General features: G+C 38.9%; 1 protein-coding gene across 3 annotated transcripts in view; it reads right to left on the bottom strand.

Annotated features, from left to right (window-relative positions):
- Positions 1 to 7,441, bottom strand: part of vwc2l (von Willebrand factor C domain containing 2 like) — a 57,920-nt gene extending 50,479 nt beyond the window's left edge. For all 3 annotated transcript variants that reach the window (XM_020055082.3, XM_010879782.4, XM_020055083.2), the window contains exons 1-2: positions 6,504 to 7,441; positions 5,048 to 5,454 (exon numbers count right to left, since the gene is read on the bottom strand). In XM_020055082.3, the coding sequence (XP_019910641.1) occupies positions 5,048 to 5,437 (390 nt within the window). In that variant the 5' untranslated portion in view covers positions 5,438 to 5,454; positions 6,504 to 7,441. The remainder of the gene's footprint in view (positions 1 to 5,047; positions 5,455 to 6,503) is intronic.
- Between the last annotated feature and the right edge of the window lie 7,756 nt (positions 7,442 to 15,197).

Genomic DNA, 15,197 nt, shown 5'->3' with positions numbered 1-15,197 from the left:
AGAGATGAGGGTAAATCGGATCAAAATTGTGTCAGATAGAGACTATATCAGACCCAAATTTATCAGAAAGACAGAAAATCAGTTTTATATTCCCAACTAGGCCCGACAAATTTATGAACACATTTGGCATTGGACATGCTTTTGACATGCTTTTTTGATGTAGTTCGGCCAATCAAATACATGGTTTATGCTCTAATGTTTTATTTTTTCAGAAAGTTCTCTCCTATTTAAATTGTTGAGGAAATTGCTCTGTGTTGTAAGAACACATTACATATCTCCTGTCTGTGCGCATCTCTCGTTTTTTCTCTATTGCCTGATGTTAAAGCAAAAGTGGAAGTTGATGGTTTATTCAGGCAATCAGGATAGTGACCAATGTCAGTTTTTCTTCTCAGTGTGTCTTCCCTTCTCTCGCGCTCCATCCTCTCAGCACCCAGCTGGCTGCTGGCAGGAGCAAGTCGACCAAAAAGCATACTGTCAGCGATCATATCTGAGTCCCTATTCGTCTGTCTTCATAGCTGAGACCATGGATGTAGCACAAAATTCTGGGCCCTGTACATAGGCGGTCTCTGAGGGCCCCTCCCCACTTTATTCAAGATTCAAACATTTTTGAGGGCCCCTCTACACATTAGGGCCCTATATACTTAGTACCCCTTTTCCCCCCAGTCCAACGCCCCTGGCTGAGACTCAGTGGTCATTTCTGAGTGTACTCTATATGAGCAGACAAATAAATGGGCATAGGCCAACTAAATGAATTACTTAATTTGTTAACCAAAGAACGAACTAACTAAATAGTGCAAAAGCCAGCTAGATTAAGCTGGCTACGTTATCTGTTAGAGTCTTTTATTCTGAAAATTGCTTGCTCACATAGACAAGCAGCCCCTCTTATCCACACAAACGGAGTCACTCATTATTCTACCTTGTGGACTGAATTTGAAATGGCAGTGGGAATGATTATCTGTCTTTTTTGCTTAATAAGAATATGGTTTCAACAAACCATAAACAGATCGCATGGAATAATTGTGTCATCAAAATCCCGTTTTTGTTTAGAAAAATACAATGTACAGTTTTACGAAACGTGAAAACTTGTGCAGGTGGAGGTGAGATTTTATGTATTCTACCTGTAAATTTGTAGTAATTTTACTGTTTGTTGGCAACTGTGGTATCAGTATAATAAGCCTTGGTTCATTACATTATCTTTGAAAACATATTATCTTTTGAAAAAAAAACATCCACACAGCTAACCTAAATTATTTTAACCCATAGAAAATATTCAGCCAGGTTGGTTGAGCCTTAGTTTGTCCTTCACTGGGTTAGAGTATTGGCCAAGTACTTCTAGGATAACCTCTCCATCAACATAAAAAAACCATGGAGCTGATTGTGGACAAAAGGAGATGAGGGTGAGTACACACCCCGGTTGATACAGATGGAGAGGTCCAGTTGCTTCAACTTTCTAATCATGCATATCTGAGACAAAAAAACATTTTACAATCACTGATAGATGTCTTTGTGGAAATACAAAAATCCAATTACCCAAGATCCAATCCAGTATCCACCTGGATCTGATTTATTATTATGTAGTTGACTCGCAGATGCCAGAACATACATGCTGCCATGCATCTTGCATCTGTGTGATAATACTTGTGATATGTGAAATACAGATTAATCTGAAATTTACAGAACAATTTTCTGATGTTCTATAATACACAACTTATATACAGTTGTGCTCATAAGTTCGCATACCCTGGCAGAAATTGTGAAATTCTGACATTGATTTTCAAAAGATTACTGATCATATAAACAAACTGTCTTTTATTTAAGGATCGTGATCATTTGAAGCCATTTATTATCACATAGTCTTTTGGTTCCTTTTTAAATCATAATGATAACAGAAATTACCCAAATGGCCCTGATCAAAAGTTTACATACCCTTGAATGTTTGGCCATGTTATAGACACACAAGGTGAAAATGCAATGAAAGGTGAATTTCCCACACCTGTGGCTTTTTAAATTGCAATTAGTGTATAAATATTCAATGAGTTTGTTAGCTCTCACATGGATGTACTGAGCAGGCTAGATGGGGGAGCAGAAAATAACTGTCAAAAGACCTGCATAACAAGTTAATGGAATTTTATAAAGATGGAAAAGGATATAAAAAGATATCCAAAGCCTTGCAAATGCCAATCAGTACTGTTCAATCATTTATTAAAAAGTGGACAATCTGGGGATCTCTTGATACCAAGCCAAGGTCAGGTAGACCAAGAACGATTTAAGCCAAAACTGCCAGAAGAATTGTTTGGGATACAAAGAAAAACCCAAAGGTAACCTCAGGAGAAATACAGGCTGCTCTGGAAAAAGACAGTGTGGTTGCTTCAAGGAGCACAATATGACGATACTTGAACAAAAATGAGCTGCATGGTCGAGTTTCCAGAAAGAAGCCTTTACTGTGCCACTGCGACAAAAATGCCCAGTTACAATATGCCTGACAACACCTTGACACTCCTCACGGCTTCTGTCACACTGTAGTTTGGAGACTAAAATAGAGCTTTATGGTCACACCAACAAGACCTATAGTGAACAGAATACCATCCCCACTATGACCTACTGTTAAATGTGAATCCCATAAGAAATAAAATACATGTTTTGTCTGCTCACTCATGTTTTCTTTACAAATGCTACATATATTATCAATTCTCCAAGGGTATGCACACTTTTGAGCACAAATGTATCTTTCCATTGGCTTCTCCACAGGTTGAGGCCATTGCTAATGTAATTGAATGTTAGGGCAATTTATTTTTTCTGTGTTGACTGGAAGATTCAACAGCAGAGGGGTCTGAATACTTTTGTAAACCACTGTGTATATTTAAAACATTTTCAAGCAAATTAAAGTCAGGAGTGAAATTGGACGACTCAGTGATACCTCATTGAAAGGCATAACATGTGTAAAAATGCTTAACTGGGCTATACTTCTTTCATAATCTATGTCCCATTCTCAACCAATACCAAGGAAACTCACAAATGGTTCTTGAAAATATTGTTTCACACTGTTTTGGATTCAAAACAACCCTGTAGCTTATAATTACATCAAAAATGAAAGGCATTTGCAGTGGATTTTCTTTTACACCCACTTCCTTCTTTTCATATTTTCAAGTATTGTGGTGGCAGCATTGTGTTGTAGATCATTACTGCTCATCACTGGCAGGGACAAAGTTGTTTGTTAGGATCAAAATAAAAATGAAATGAGAAATGCCCTGCGTCATTGGAATAATATTCAAATGTTCTTCTGAATATTTTCTTCAGGACTGCATATGTTTTAATGCCAAATACAAACTGTCTTTGCAGGCCAATAGGTGGTAAGGTTTCTTGAATAATGCAGTCTCTCTTCTAGCTTAAATGTACTTTTAAAATGGGTGACTTGGTTTTGATATTTCTATTATCACTGATTCCTAACCAATTTCTGACAATATTAAGGTATATATTGTTGGTTGCCCTAAGAGCAAAGTTCATAGAATATTATTCCAAAGGATGTTCAGCTGTATTTGCAAAGGTTTCAAAAGTGCTTCTACAAAGTAAGTGAAGACATACACACAACTACATGAACATTTTCCACATATGCTAGTTAGTCATCTTACACAACACTGGCACATTTCTGCTTAAACTTGGGTAAATTAAGCATTTTGGTTGATGGATTTGTCATTTACCAAATAGTACCGACTGGCCCACGAGGGGGCGCTATAGTAACCAACTCTAATTCATTGATCGCAAACACTATTTCAGACACCACCGGGCCGATTTTTGTGAAACATGAATGAGTGATTGTATTGTCTTTTAACATTGTTATTCAAACCAGAATGTTGTGCGCCTAAGTACTAGGCCTGTGTATTTGCATCATGCATGAAAAGGTGGCCAGGCGTAACCAGATAGACTAAGCGAGTTCCATTTGATGTCAACACCTTAACAGCTAACATTTAGGCCATGTGATTCTGCTTGTTGGACCTCAGAAAAGTGAGATCATCAGTTCAAATTGGCCTGCCGATGCCATCGAATTTAAGCTATGAATTCGGGTGTTAATCCCAGTATATTTATGAATATTTCGTTTAGGAAATTAATCGCTGTTGGCCCTAATACTTGCAGGTTCTGTTCTCATCTATTATAGATATTTCCGTGCTCGTTTGCGCACGTACATTCGGATGCCAGAGTTTTAAGCCAGCTTTTTACAATGTTGGTGGTTGTGGGTCAAAACATCAGATAGCCTAGCTCAAAATGTACGTGTGAAAAACTAAGGATATATCGGTCTTCATATACAATGATGTGAATATATTTCCCCAGAAATTACCATGTATTTTTGCCATTCTAAATCTTGTCCAATTGATTGAATTTGCCACAGTTCTGGAGAAATCCCAAGGACAATAAACATACAGGATTCATCTGAGCTCAGTTTGGAGTGCCATGGCATAGGGTCTGAAAACGTATTTACTGTTTTTCATTTTCATATAGGCTCGCACAAATGTCTTTTTTCGATTTGTCATTTTGGGCTCTATTTCTCTTGAATGATTTAACCAAGTCCAAAATACAGTCAAAATGCAGGAGAGAGTCAAGATGTTTGAATACTTTTCACAAACATAGTATAACCAATAAGGTCAAATGAAAAATCCATATATATATATATATATATATATATATATATATACCCAGGTAGGTAAACTCTAAAGTTGATTGATCCGATGATAGGCGTTGATCAATTGGCTGTTTCCATTTGTCTAATAATGTGTCTTAATATGAAAGTAATCCAAAAGTAACTGATTACAATTTTACAGGTAACTGTATCGTTTACATTTTAAAAGCAACCTAGCCAAACTTGGTTATGCCACACTTCGCATAACCAGGCAACATTAGCTTTCAGATGCATTCTATGACATCTGCTAAAATTGTAGCCAAAAAACTAACCTTGTAGTCAGTTTAACCTTTTTTATCCTTTTCTTTTTTTCTTTTTTTACAAACAAGTGGTCAATAAACTAGCAAATTAGACAACACACACAAAGATCCCTACCTTAAATTCTTCAAGGATCTTATACGTTTTCCCACGGTATTCACAAAAGTTTTTAATCTCCTTGCATTCCGGACAGCAACCATTGTGCTCCACCTTTGTGCACTTAGGGTGTATCTTTGGGCACTCGGGTTGATCGCACACCGGCCCATCCTCGGTGCACTCACACGGGCAATTGGAATGTCCCGGGAAGAAACGCTCACCCAGTTTGTAAACGAACCCACTGTCGTCCACGCAAACTTTCCCTCGGTAGTCATCGAAAATGATGTTGTCACTGTTGGCAGTTCGCTCTGCCTCGTCCGCGGCGTAATCCTCGGGACTGAGGGAGGCTGGTGACACAGTCGCGTGGAGGGCGAGGAGGACTACGCAGATCGTTGGAAAGAGAGGGCCCATCCTTTGCCGCGGTATTCCTATTGCATTCAACGAGAGAATTGAAGTTGAATTTAATTGTGCCTTTTCCCGTCCCTTTCTGTTAATGAAGGGAGACACGGATGTCTGGGATAAGTGCCAAATAAACATTCTGATAATAGCATGCAAATGAAATGGGATATTTACATTTAGACTTTGTCACAACAAGAGGCACAGAACAGGTTCCCATCTTGTTGTGTGTGCGTAAGAGAAAAATAGAAAGAGATAGGAAGAGATGTTGTGATGACTATGTGTATTCGAATTAACATAAATGAGTCTAGTAAATGTCGTAGCGTTGCTAATATTGGATTCACCATAATGAGGTCGACCATTTTTGTGAAAACCATGGTTAGTACAATTGGCAGGCTTATTGCAAGCACTGATGTTTTCTTAGGCTATGGCATCTTGAAACCAGTGCAGTGCGGAGTGAAAATTTATCCTAATATTAAAGGTATTCGCTTTCATACAATTAAAACAGATTTGGATCTTCATTGTGAAATACACTACCAACAGGTTGCTTTCTGATAACCATTTAAACACCTATAGCAATGAAGATTTAATACAATTATTAGTGTTGCTTTTATTTGACATCAACTGCCTTTACCAAAAAAAGATATATAATATATAATCCCCTATTTTTTTGCTTTCTTCCAAATGTTTCCCACCTCATCAGAAGAAACTGACCGTTGCAGCTCATATGAACGGAATCCCATAGCTTTGAGACTAAGCAGAGCTCTATTCATTTTGTTCCTTTCAACCTGCCAGGGGATAGACTCACTGAATCTTCAGTGTCAGAAAAGCCCCATTACAACTGTTGTCCTCAAATACCAATAAGATGGATATATATAGTATGCGATGTATATATATATATATATATATATATATATATATATATATATATATATATATATATATATCGCATACTGTCAGTCATCTAAGTAAGGACTCAAAGACGCACGAGATATGTTGAAATTGGTAGGAAATGATATGAGGTCTGTGATAAGTGTTACAGTGAATGGAAAAATTTATAAACTGGACATTATCGACTCACCGCGTTCAAACGTTCGGTTCCACTAGTTGGAGTCGGAATCTGAGATCCAAACCCGGTTGAAGCGATTAAATACAGGACCAAACAACTTCTAGATGAAACATTGGATAAAACCACCAGGCTCCAGGTAGAATTATAATCACCCTTTATTTGCTATTGTTGTGCTCAAAAGCAGTTAGATTCCAGACCATTGTCGGTAGGCTACCGATGCCTTCCGAACAGCGTGAGCAATGTGATATGCACACAAAAATTGGTCTGATACATGATTATCCCTTATTTCCAAGCGATAAAGATAACAACACCAAAGGAAGTTGATATGTGAAAAAAGCCTCGAAGAAAAGGATTTACGAAATTATGTTTCCCTCTATTGTTGCCAATCGGCAACAGTCGTCCACGTCAGTGAGAGTAATTTCAATCAACTTCCAAATGCTGCAAGATAAAAAACCCATTCGGTCTTGTTGCATATCCAGCAGATCGTGTAATTGACAATCGACAGTCGACCCAAGATCCTGAAGATACAACTTTAAGATGAGAAAAAAACTCAGATAAACTAAATGTAATTCCCCCATCTATTGAGTGAAAGTGAAATGTTTACCATACTAAAAAACGTTTTATCTTCCAAACTTTTCGGTGCGCACTCACTGAGAAAAAGTAGAGAACATATTCGCAATCATAGCTTGATGCTCATTAGACAAAGCTGCGGCGAAAACATTCCCGAATCAAGTACTCCGCCTGTTGTGAAGATGAGAATGCAGAACAGCAGCGTCTTTCATCGCCCTTGTGAGCAGGACGCACTCCGTTTCAGGACCACGGACAGATGAAGTGCAGTACAGCAGCAGAACCGTATATAGCGGAGTCTTTAGTACTATTGCCTTTCAGTCGAGCGTCCCACCGAGCACGCAAATATTCAAGAGTTTTCCCATCTTGCGTTGCTCAACAAACCAGCAAGGAAATGGCGAATGCGAATGGTTGCGCAAAGCTAGTTCACACTTCAGAGAGACTGAAGTTGGATTTTCTACCGATATCCTCCAAAACGAAATACCTGAATGAGGGTAGCGCTCTCCACTAATCCTTTGAGCGTTTTTTTTAAATTATTTTTATTTAAAGCTTTAACACCAAATAGTTATCCATGCTCAGAGCGTTCTACTATACTATCCTATGATGTTTGTTTAAATTGAGTGATCATAAATGTGCAGTTTTTGCTCCAAAATACCGAAAGATAGATCAAAATGTTTCCTAATGTGTAGAGAACTTATGCTGCACAGTATATCATTATGATCCTTTCAAAACATACACCATATTAAGTCCACACTACACTATTTAAGATCAGTGTAATCCTTATAGCCTATATCTGCTCTACAGATGATTGCCCGTAGGTGCCACTGCATGCCTGCATTCCGATTCAAAAAAAGGATGATTAAGGCAGAACCAAAACCATACATTATAGATATTCTGAAATTAAATTAATTAGATGCGATCTTATCAAGAGAAAACAGCTGACCAATGGAGGACCATTGCAGTATCGGTGCTTAACTAGGCTATATTTAGAAATCAGATGAAGAACGGGATGAAGGCAGTGTGTCTCTTGCAAAATGTATACTATAAGAAGCGTCTCCTGTAGATAGCGGGGTGCCAAACCCATGCTATCCTGAAGCTGTAAAAGGATTTATCATTGTAAAATATTCCAACATGTTTGAAAAAAATAACTGTCCAGAGTTTCTAGATCTCTAGAAAATATGACCTATAATTACTTACACTATGAGTGAGCTATTAAAAACGATAAAGCGCTTCGGAATGGCGGAGCGGTAAAGTCTCTGCCTTGCATTTAGCCTCATCATTTGGTGGTCAGGGTTCAAATCCTGCTTACGGAGTTGTCAGTGTAGGGCTGTTCAATTTGAGGGTTAGTCATATTATTGGTTTGCCTACATTGTAATTTCCCCCCCTGATTTTACAGAAAATAACGCTCATGTTTTACAGTGGCTTTCAGTTTTTTTCAAATTGTATACAAAACTCGGACATTATAGAATAACGATCCAAATGTTATTTTAAGTAATACGCCAATAATGACAGATTACATGTATTCTGCCTTTTCTTTACAGAACAATTACTATATAATTTATCCCGTATTTTTTCTGTTTTCTGAAATGACTGATACATGCATGTAAAATGACAATAAATATCTGTAATTAAATATGTAGCACATAATACAAAGGTTTATGTCCATACTAACAATTTACTTTGTCATTTTAAGGTAAAAATGTGTAGCCTACTTATATGTTCAAACTCTGTAACTGTAGCTATAAATGCAGTACATGGAGAAAAAGTTTTGAAAGTACTGGAACGTATCCCAGTATGCACTTGGGTAGAAAGCAGCATCACAGAGCCAACACACTTAATTCATCGAAAATGGAAATCAGAGTCCCTGGAAGAAACACAAGGAGAACATGCAAGCAACACCCAGAAAAGATCAGGGTTGAGTTTAACCCAGGTCCTTCTTGCTGTGAGGTGACAGTGCTAACCACTGAGCCATCATGCCACTGCAAGCACAAATACATGGGCCACTCAAGTACATCATTACTATAGTGTTGAAATTAATTATCATGCATGCATTGTCAAACTGGACAGTCGCTGTTGAATTGACTATGCTGGTCAGCCAGGCCAGTGTTCATGGTGGAACTCTGGAGCTCTGGCTAAGAGCCAATCCATACACATGTTGTCTTTGCTTACATCACTAACTAAAATCAATTTAAGACTGTCACTGTCTACATTTTAATTGACATTGTCCCTTATCAGGGATGGCTAATGGCCTAACCACTGCGGTCAGCACCTTAGACCTGGCTAGCCCAGGGCTATGCAGAACAATAAAAACGTATTGGGGGGAAATGGCTTTGCAATGGACTGACTCATTCCATGCAGTCAAATAATAGTCTGAAGACAAATGTTGTAACTTGGAATTATGGCAATGTTGAAAATGAGTGTTGCTGTGGGCAGAGGCTTAACCCTAAACTAACAGGTGGGGAAAAACTGCAACACAGTTGGCATTTTGGCATAAGAGTGGTTGTAAAGGAAACGTCAAGTGTCTGTTAAAATGACATTCTAAGGGCTACATGAATGTAACTGTAATGTCACAGAGATGTCAATCCAACCTTAGCTTTTCATGTAGGCCTACATACAGTATGTCATATGGATACATATGCAGTGTTTGATCTGTAGCTGTTTTGTGGCAGTGGTGGCTGTAAGGAGATTTTTGCAGACCCAGTATAACTGTCGTCCAGTATACATATACACTCACCTAAAGGATTGTTAGGAACACCTGTTCAATTTCTCATTAATGCAATTATCTAATCAACCGATCACATGGCAGTTGCTTCAATGCATTTAGGGGTGTGGTCCTGGTCAAGACAATCTCCTGAATTCCAAACTGAATGTCAGAATGGGAAAGAAAGGTGATTTAAGCAATTTTGAGCGTGGCATGGTTATTGGTGCCAGGCGGGCCGGTCTGAGTATTTCACAATCTGCTCAGTTACTGGGATTTTCACGCACAACCATTTCTAGGGTTTACAAAGAATGGTGTGAAAAGGGAAAAACATCCAGTATGTGGCAGTCCTGTGGGCGAAAATGCCTTGTTGATGCTAGAGGTCAGAGGAGAATGGGCCAACTGATTCAAGCTGATAGAAGAGCAACTTTGACTGAAATAACCACTCGTTACAACCGAGGTATGCAGCAAAGCATTTGTGAAGCCACAACACGCTACAACACGCTACAACAGCAGAAGACCCCACCAGGTACAACTCATCTCCACAAATAGGAAAAAGAGGCTACAATTTGCACAAGCTCACCAAAATTGGACAGTTGAAGACTGGAAGAATGTTGCCTGGTCTGATGAGTCTCGATTTCTGTTGAGACATTCAGATGGTAGAGTCAGAATTTGGCGTAAACAGAATGAGAACATGGATCCATCATGCCTTGTTACCACTGTGCAGGCTGGTGGTAGTGGTGTAATAGTGTGGGGGATGTTTTCTTGGCACACTTTAGGCCCCTTAGTGCCAATTGGGCATCGTTTAAATCCCACAGCCTACCTGAGCATTGTTTCTGACCATGTCCATCCCTTTATGACTACCATGTACCCATCCTCTGATGGCTACTTCCAGCAGGATAATGCACCATGTCACAAAGCTCGAATCATTTCAAATTGGTTTCTTGAACATGACAATGAGTTCACTGTACTGAAATGGCCCCCACAGTCACCAGATCTCAACCCAATAGAGCATCTTTGGGATGTGGTGGAACGGGAGCTTCGTGCCCTGGATGTGCATCCCACAAATCTCCATCAACTGCAAGATGCTATCCTATCAATATGGGCCAACATTTCTAAAGAATGCTTTCAGCACCTTGTTGAATCAATGCCACGTAGAATTAAGGCAGTTCTGAAGGCGAAAGGGGGTCAAACACAGTATTAGTATGGTGTTCCTAATAATCCTTTAGGTGAGTGTATAACAAGTATATTGCTTGGGTCTAGTGAAATATTACTAGCTAATAAGCTTTTAAAACAGCCAATGGCAAAAGTCATACATTTCATAGATGCTATTTGTTGTGGAGGTAATCTTAATAAGAAATGTTACTCAGTTTAACACAATGCTAAATGGTGTTTACTGACATATTGAAACTCAGCATGATGTTAATGATCTACAGTAATGTCGAAATGCTATCCCATGTGGGAACCCACCCTGGTTCGAATCCAGGGAGGGCATCAACGATCTTCACTTTTTATTACTGGCTGAACTTGGCTTGCCTGCTTTCTTTTACCTTGATATGATGCATCTGTGATAATTGTCTATTTTTGTGAATCCACGGCTTCCTTCTTTTGGTGATTCACACTTAGTGCTGACATGCATTAAGTTTGTTTAAAGAAATGGGAAAATATGAAATCCTACTTTTTAAGGACTTTTCAGTGAATCTTAGTGTGTCCTTATTTTCGGTTTTTCCCCGCTAGCTACACCAGGGATGGATCCAGCTGATTACTGGCAATTTAAAGGAGGATTGTTCTTAATCTGCTACATTGCACTGTCACTTCTGATACAGATTCATTGAACTTTTGTGCTATGTTTTGGTTTTACTTTATTGATTTAGATTCTTTTGATTTTACTTTATTTGTAATTAAGTTTCCAATTGCACTTTAATTGAAACAGTGAAACTGTTTCAATTAAGTGCAATTGTAGATGTATCAATTTATATTGTATTTTTCAGTATGTTTTCAATTGAGGATATTTCACAGTAATCTTAAAGCTTATATTTTATGAGAATTTTAAGAAACTTCTACTGTTAACCAGTAGTATAAATATTCAATTAATTAAAGGTTTGTACTGTAATTCTACAAAACTGGATTAATTTTTGTATTTTAGATTGTACATTTTAAAGATTACTTGACATATTTAAAGATTACACCTAAACACAATCAGTACAAGTTAAAGTTTGAGATGATTTTAATTTTGTCTTCCAAAATTATTTTACTATCTTGAGCATGTGTTAACACTTTATTGAAGGTGTTTGCTTGTAATAGTTTTGGAAAAATCTGCTAAAATAAGTTTCTCTCTTCAAAACCTTTTATGAAAATGTCTGTAAATATATTGTTCTTGCCCTTTATTTGATTTAGGATATTTTACTTACATTTTAGGGTATTTGTTTGGCAGCCATAGCTGGCAAATTTCTTTAAATTAAATTTAATAAAGAATTAAGAGACCACTGCATCTTTTTCTTTCCTTTCCAAAAAAGTCGAAAAGGAAGGTTTTGAGTGAGGAACAGAATGGTTAAAATTAAGAGGCCACTGCAAATTGAATGCTTCTGTTTCTCACTCCAAACTTTCCTTCTCAACTTTTTTGGAAAGGAAAGAAAAAGGTGCAGTGGTCTCTTAATTTTTTTCCAGAGCTGTATATTAAAGAACATAATACTGTACATTGGGTAATTCTTTGAGAATAAAATGACTTCAATGGAAACCAAAATCACTAACCGATTGAGGGCTGAATTCAAACTCACATCGAAAATCAAAGAAAACAATTAAAATCACAGGCTGTTTCAACTTTGCAACTCACAATGTGACTCAGTAGTGTGTACACAATGTGACCCCCAGGTGCCTGTAGGCACTCTTGACAAAGTCTGGGCACGCTCTTAATGAGACGGCGGATGGTGTCCTCGGGGATCTCCTCCTAAACCTGGATCAGGGCATCAGTGAGCTCCTGGACAGTCTGTGGCACTACTTGGCGGCGGCGGATATAGCTATATATAACGTCCCAGAGGTTCTCAGTTGGATTCAGATCTGGGAAACGTGAGGGCCAGTCAATGGCATCCATGCCTTCATTATCCAGGAACTGCCTACACACTCTGGCCACATGAGGCCAGGCATTGTCCTGCACCAGGAGGAACCCAGGGGCCACTGCACCAGCGTAAGGTCTGACGATGGGTCTGAGGATTTCATCCCGGTACCTAACAGCAGGCAGGGTACCGTTGACTAGCACGTGGAGGTCTGTGCAACCCTCCAAGGATATGCCTCCCCAGACCGTCACTGACTCACCCCCAAACCGTTGGATGATGTTGCAGGCAGCATAACGTTCACCACGGCATCTCGACTCCGTGTTACATGTGCTATGTGTGAACCTGCTCTTATCTGTGAAGGGAAAGGGGTGACAGTGGTGGACCTGCCAATTCTGGTGTTCTCTGGTGAATTACAAACGAGCTGCACGGTGCTGGGCTGTGAGCATAGGTCCCATTAGAGGATGTCAGGCCCTCATGCCACCCTCATGGAGTCTTTTTCTGACAGTTTGGTTTGTTGGGCTCTGGCTGTGCTCCTCCTGTTCCACCTCGCACAAAGGAGCAGATACAGGTCCTGCTGCTCGGTTGATGCCCTTCTACAGCCCTGTCCAACTCTTCTCGTATAACGGCCCGTCTCCTGGCAGTTAACGTCCTTTAGACGGCATGTATGGATGTGACATCTTGGAGGAGCTGGACTGCCTGTGCAACCTGAATGGGCTGCAGGTACCACCTCATGCTACCAGTAGTGACAAGGACAAAACACAAAACTAGAGAAGAATCAGTCAGAAAGGATAAGGAGAGAGCAATTGTCTGTGGACACCACCTGTAAAACCATTCCCTGTTTCGGGGTTGTCTTGCTTTTGCCTCTTCAGTGCACCTGTTGTCACTTTCATTTGCACCAAAACAGGTGACTTTAATTCACAATCGCTTATGCTTCCTAACTGGAATTATTGATATCCCTGAAGTTGTTATACTGTGATGATTGTGTTCCCTTAATTTTCTTGAGCAGTGTATAATGTTTTGTCAAGAGATAATGTATTCCATTTGTCCTAAATACTTTTATAGTAATTATAATATAACATTTTATTCTCTGAACCTTTTTGCCATGTCCCAAGGTGTTATTTTTTTAGGTGGAAAAACATCTCAAAGCTAAATAAATCTTGGTTCAACCTATTTTTCAATGTGTAACGGTCCCAGCTGGACAGGACTGTTCTGCTTCATGATTTCTGTGTGTTCTTGGTTTGTCATGTCCTTGTTTGGTCTTTCCTGTTCTCATTTCAGTCCTTCCACCTGTGTTTAGCTCCCCACCTGTTTCTGTTCACCTTGTTAGTCCGTGTATTTAGTTCATGCATTTTTTCCCTGTCCTTGTCAGTCGTTGTATTGTGGCGTTCTCTGTTTCAGTGTTTAGTCTTGTATATGTAGTGCACTGCACTCACTTTACAGACAGTATGTCTAACTTATAATGTCTACCCAATTATATAGAAAATAATTTTTAATAATTCAAAAATGTGTTTAATAGAGAAGTTCTAGTGTGAATCATCATTCTAACTAAGTCTTGCTCTCTAAAATCAGCCAAGACCTCTTAAGAATGGTGTACATTTCTACCCTTTCTAAAAGGGTAGAAATGTTGTTAGAAATTATATAAAATGAATTACTAATGACAGTATGTATTGTTGTTTACATAATATATAAATATTTTATGTATATTTAGACACATATTTTATGTTTATAACAATTGCTTATCACCATCGCCCTTTATACAACAAAGCATTTGGACCAAGAGAACTACTAGCTTGACAGACGCAACCTGGTTTCTTACAGATTAGCTGTTATAGCATAGGACATGCCCAGAGCTAGGAACACTCAAGTAAGGTGAAGTTAAATGCTCAAAGACACAGGAAAACATCACATTGCATCCCTACCCCTTTTGCCTCTCCTCCCATAGGTTTTAATAAAATGGCAATGAGGATGCGAGGAGTAGGCAATTTAGATCTTTCCTGTGGGTTTGACAAGATGAATTGTCATCCGTCCTAAAGTTTAACCCATCTATATTTTTGTCTGTGAAAATGGATGGTCTTTTTCTGGATATGGACAGTGGTAATATTCCGAAAATAGCTTACATGCCATGGTTTCTTATCTCACAAAACTGAGTTTTGGACAACTGATTTCATAACCAAAAAGATCCTATTTACATTTGCCATGTCCCAAGGTGATTTATGAAAAATGTATTCTATTTTGGTTTCATCTGACCATATGACATTCTCCCAGTCCTCTTCCGGACCATCCAAATGCCCTTTTAGCAAACCTCAGACGGGCCTGGACATGTACTGGCTTAAGCAGGGGGACACGTCTGGCACTGCAGAATTTGAGTCCCTGGCGGCGTAGTTTGTT

The sequence above is a fragment of the Esox lucius genome, chromosome 16 (assembly GCF_011004845.1).
Source record: "Esox lucius isolate fEsoLuc1 chromosome 16, fEsoLuc1.pri, whole genome shotgun sequence".
In the NCBI taxonomy this organism is placed as follows: Eukaryota; Metazoa; Chordata; class Actinopteri; order Esociformes; family Esocidae; genus Esox; species Esox lucius.
This window is presented reverse-complemented; position numbering and strand designations above follow the sequence as displayed.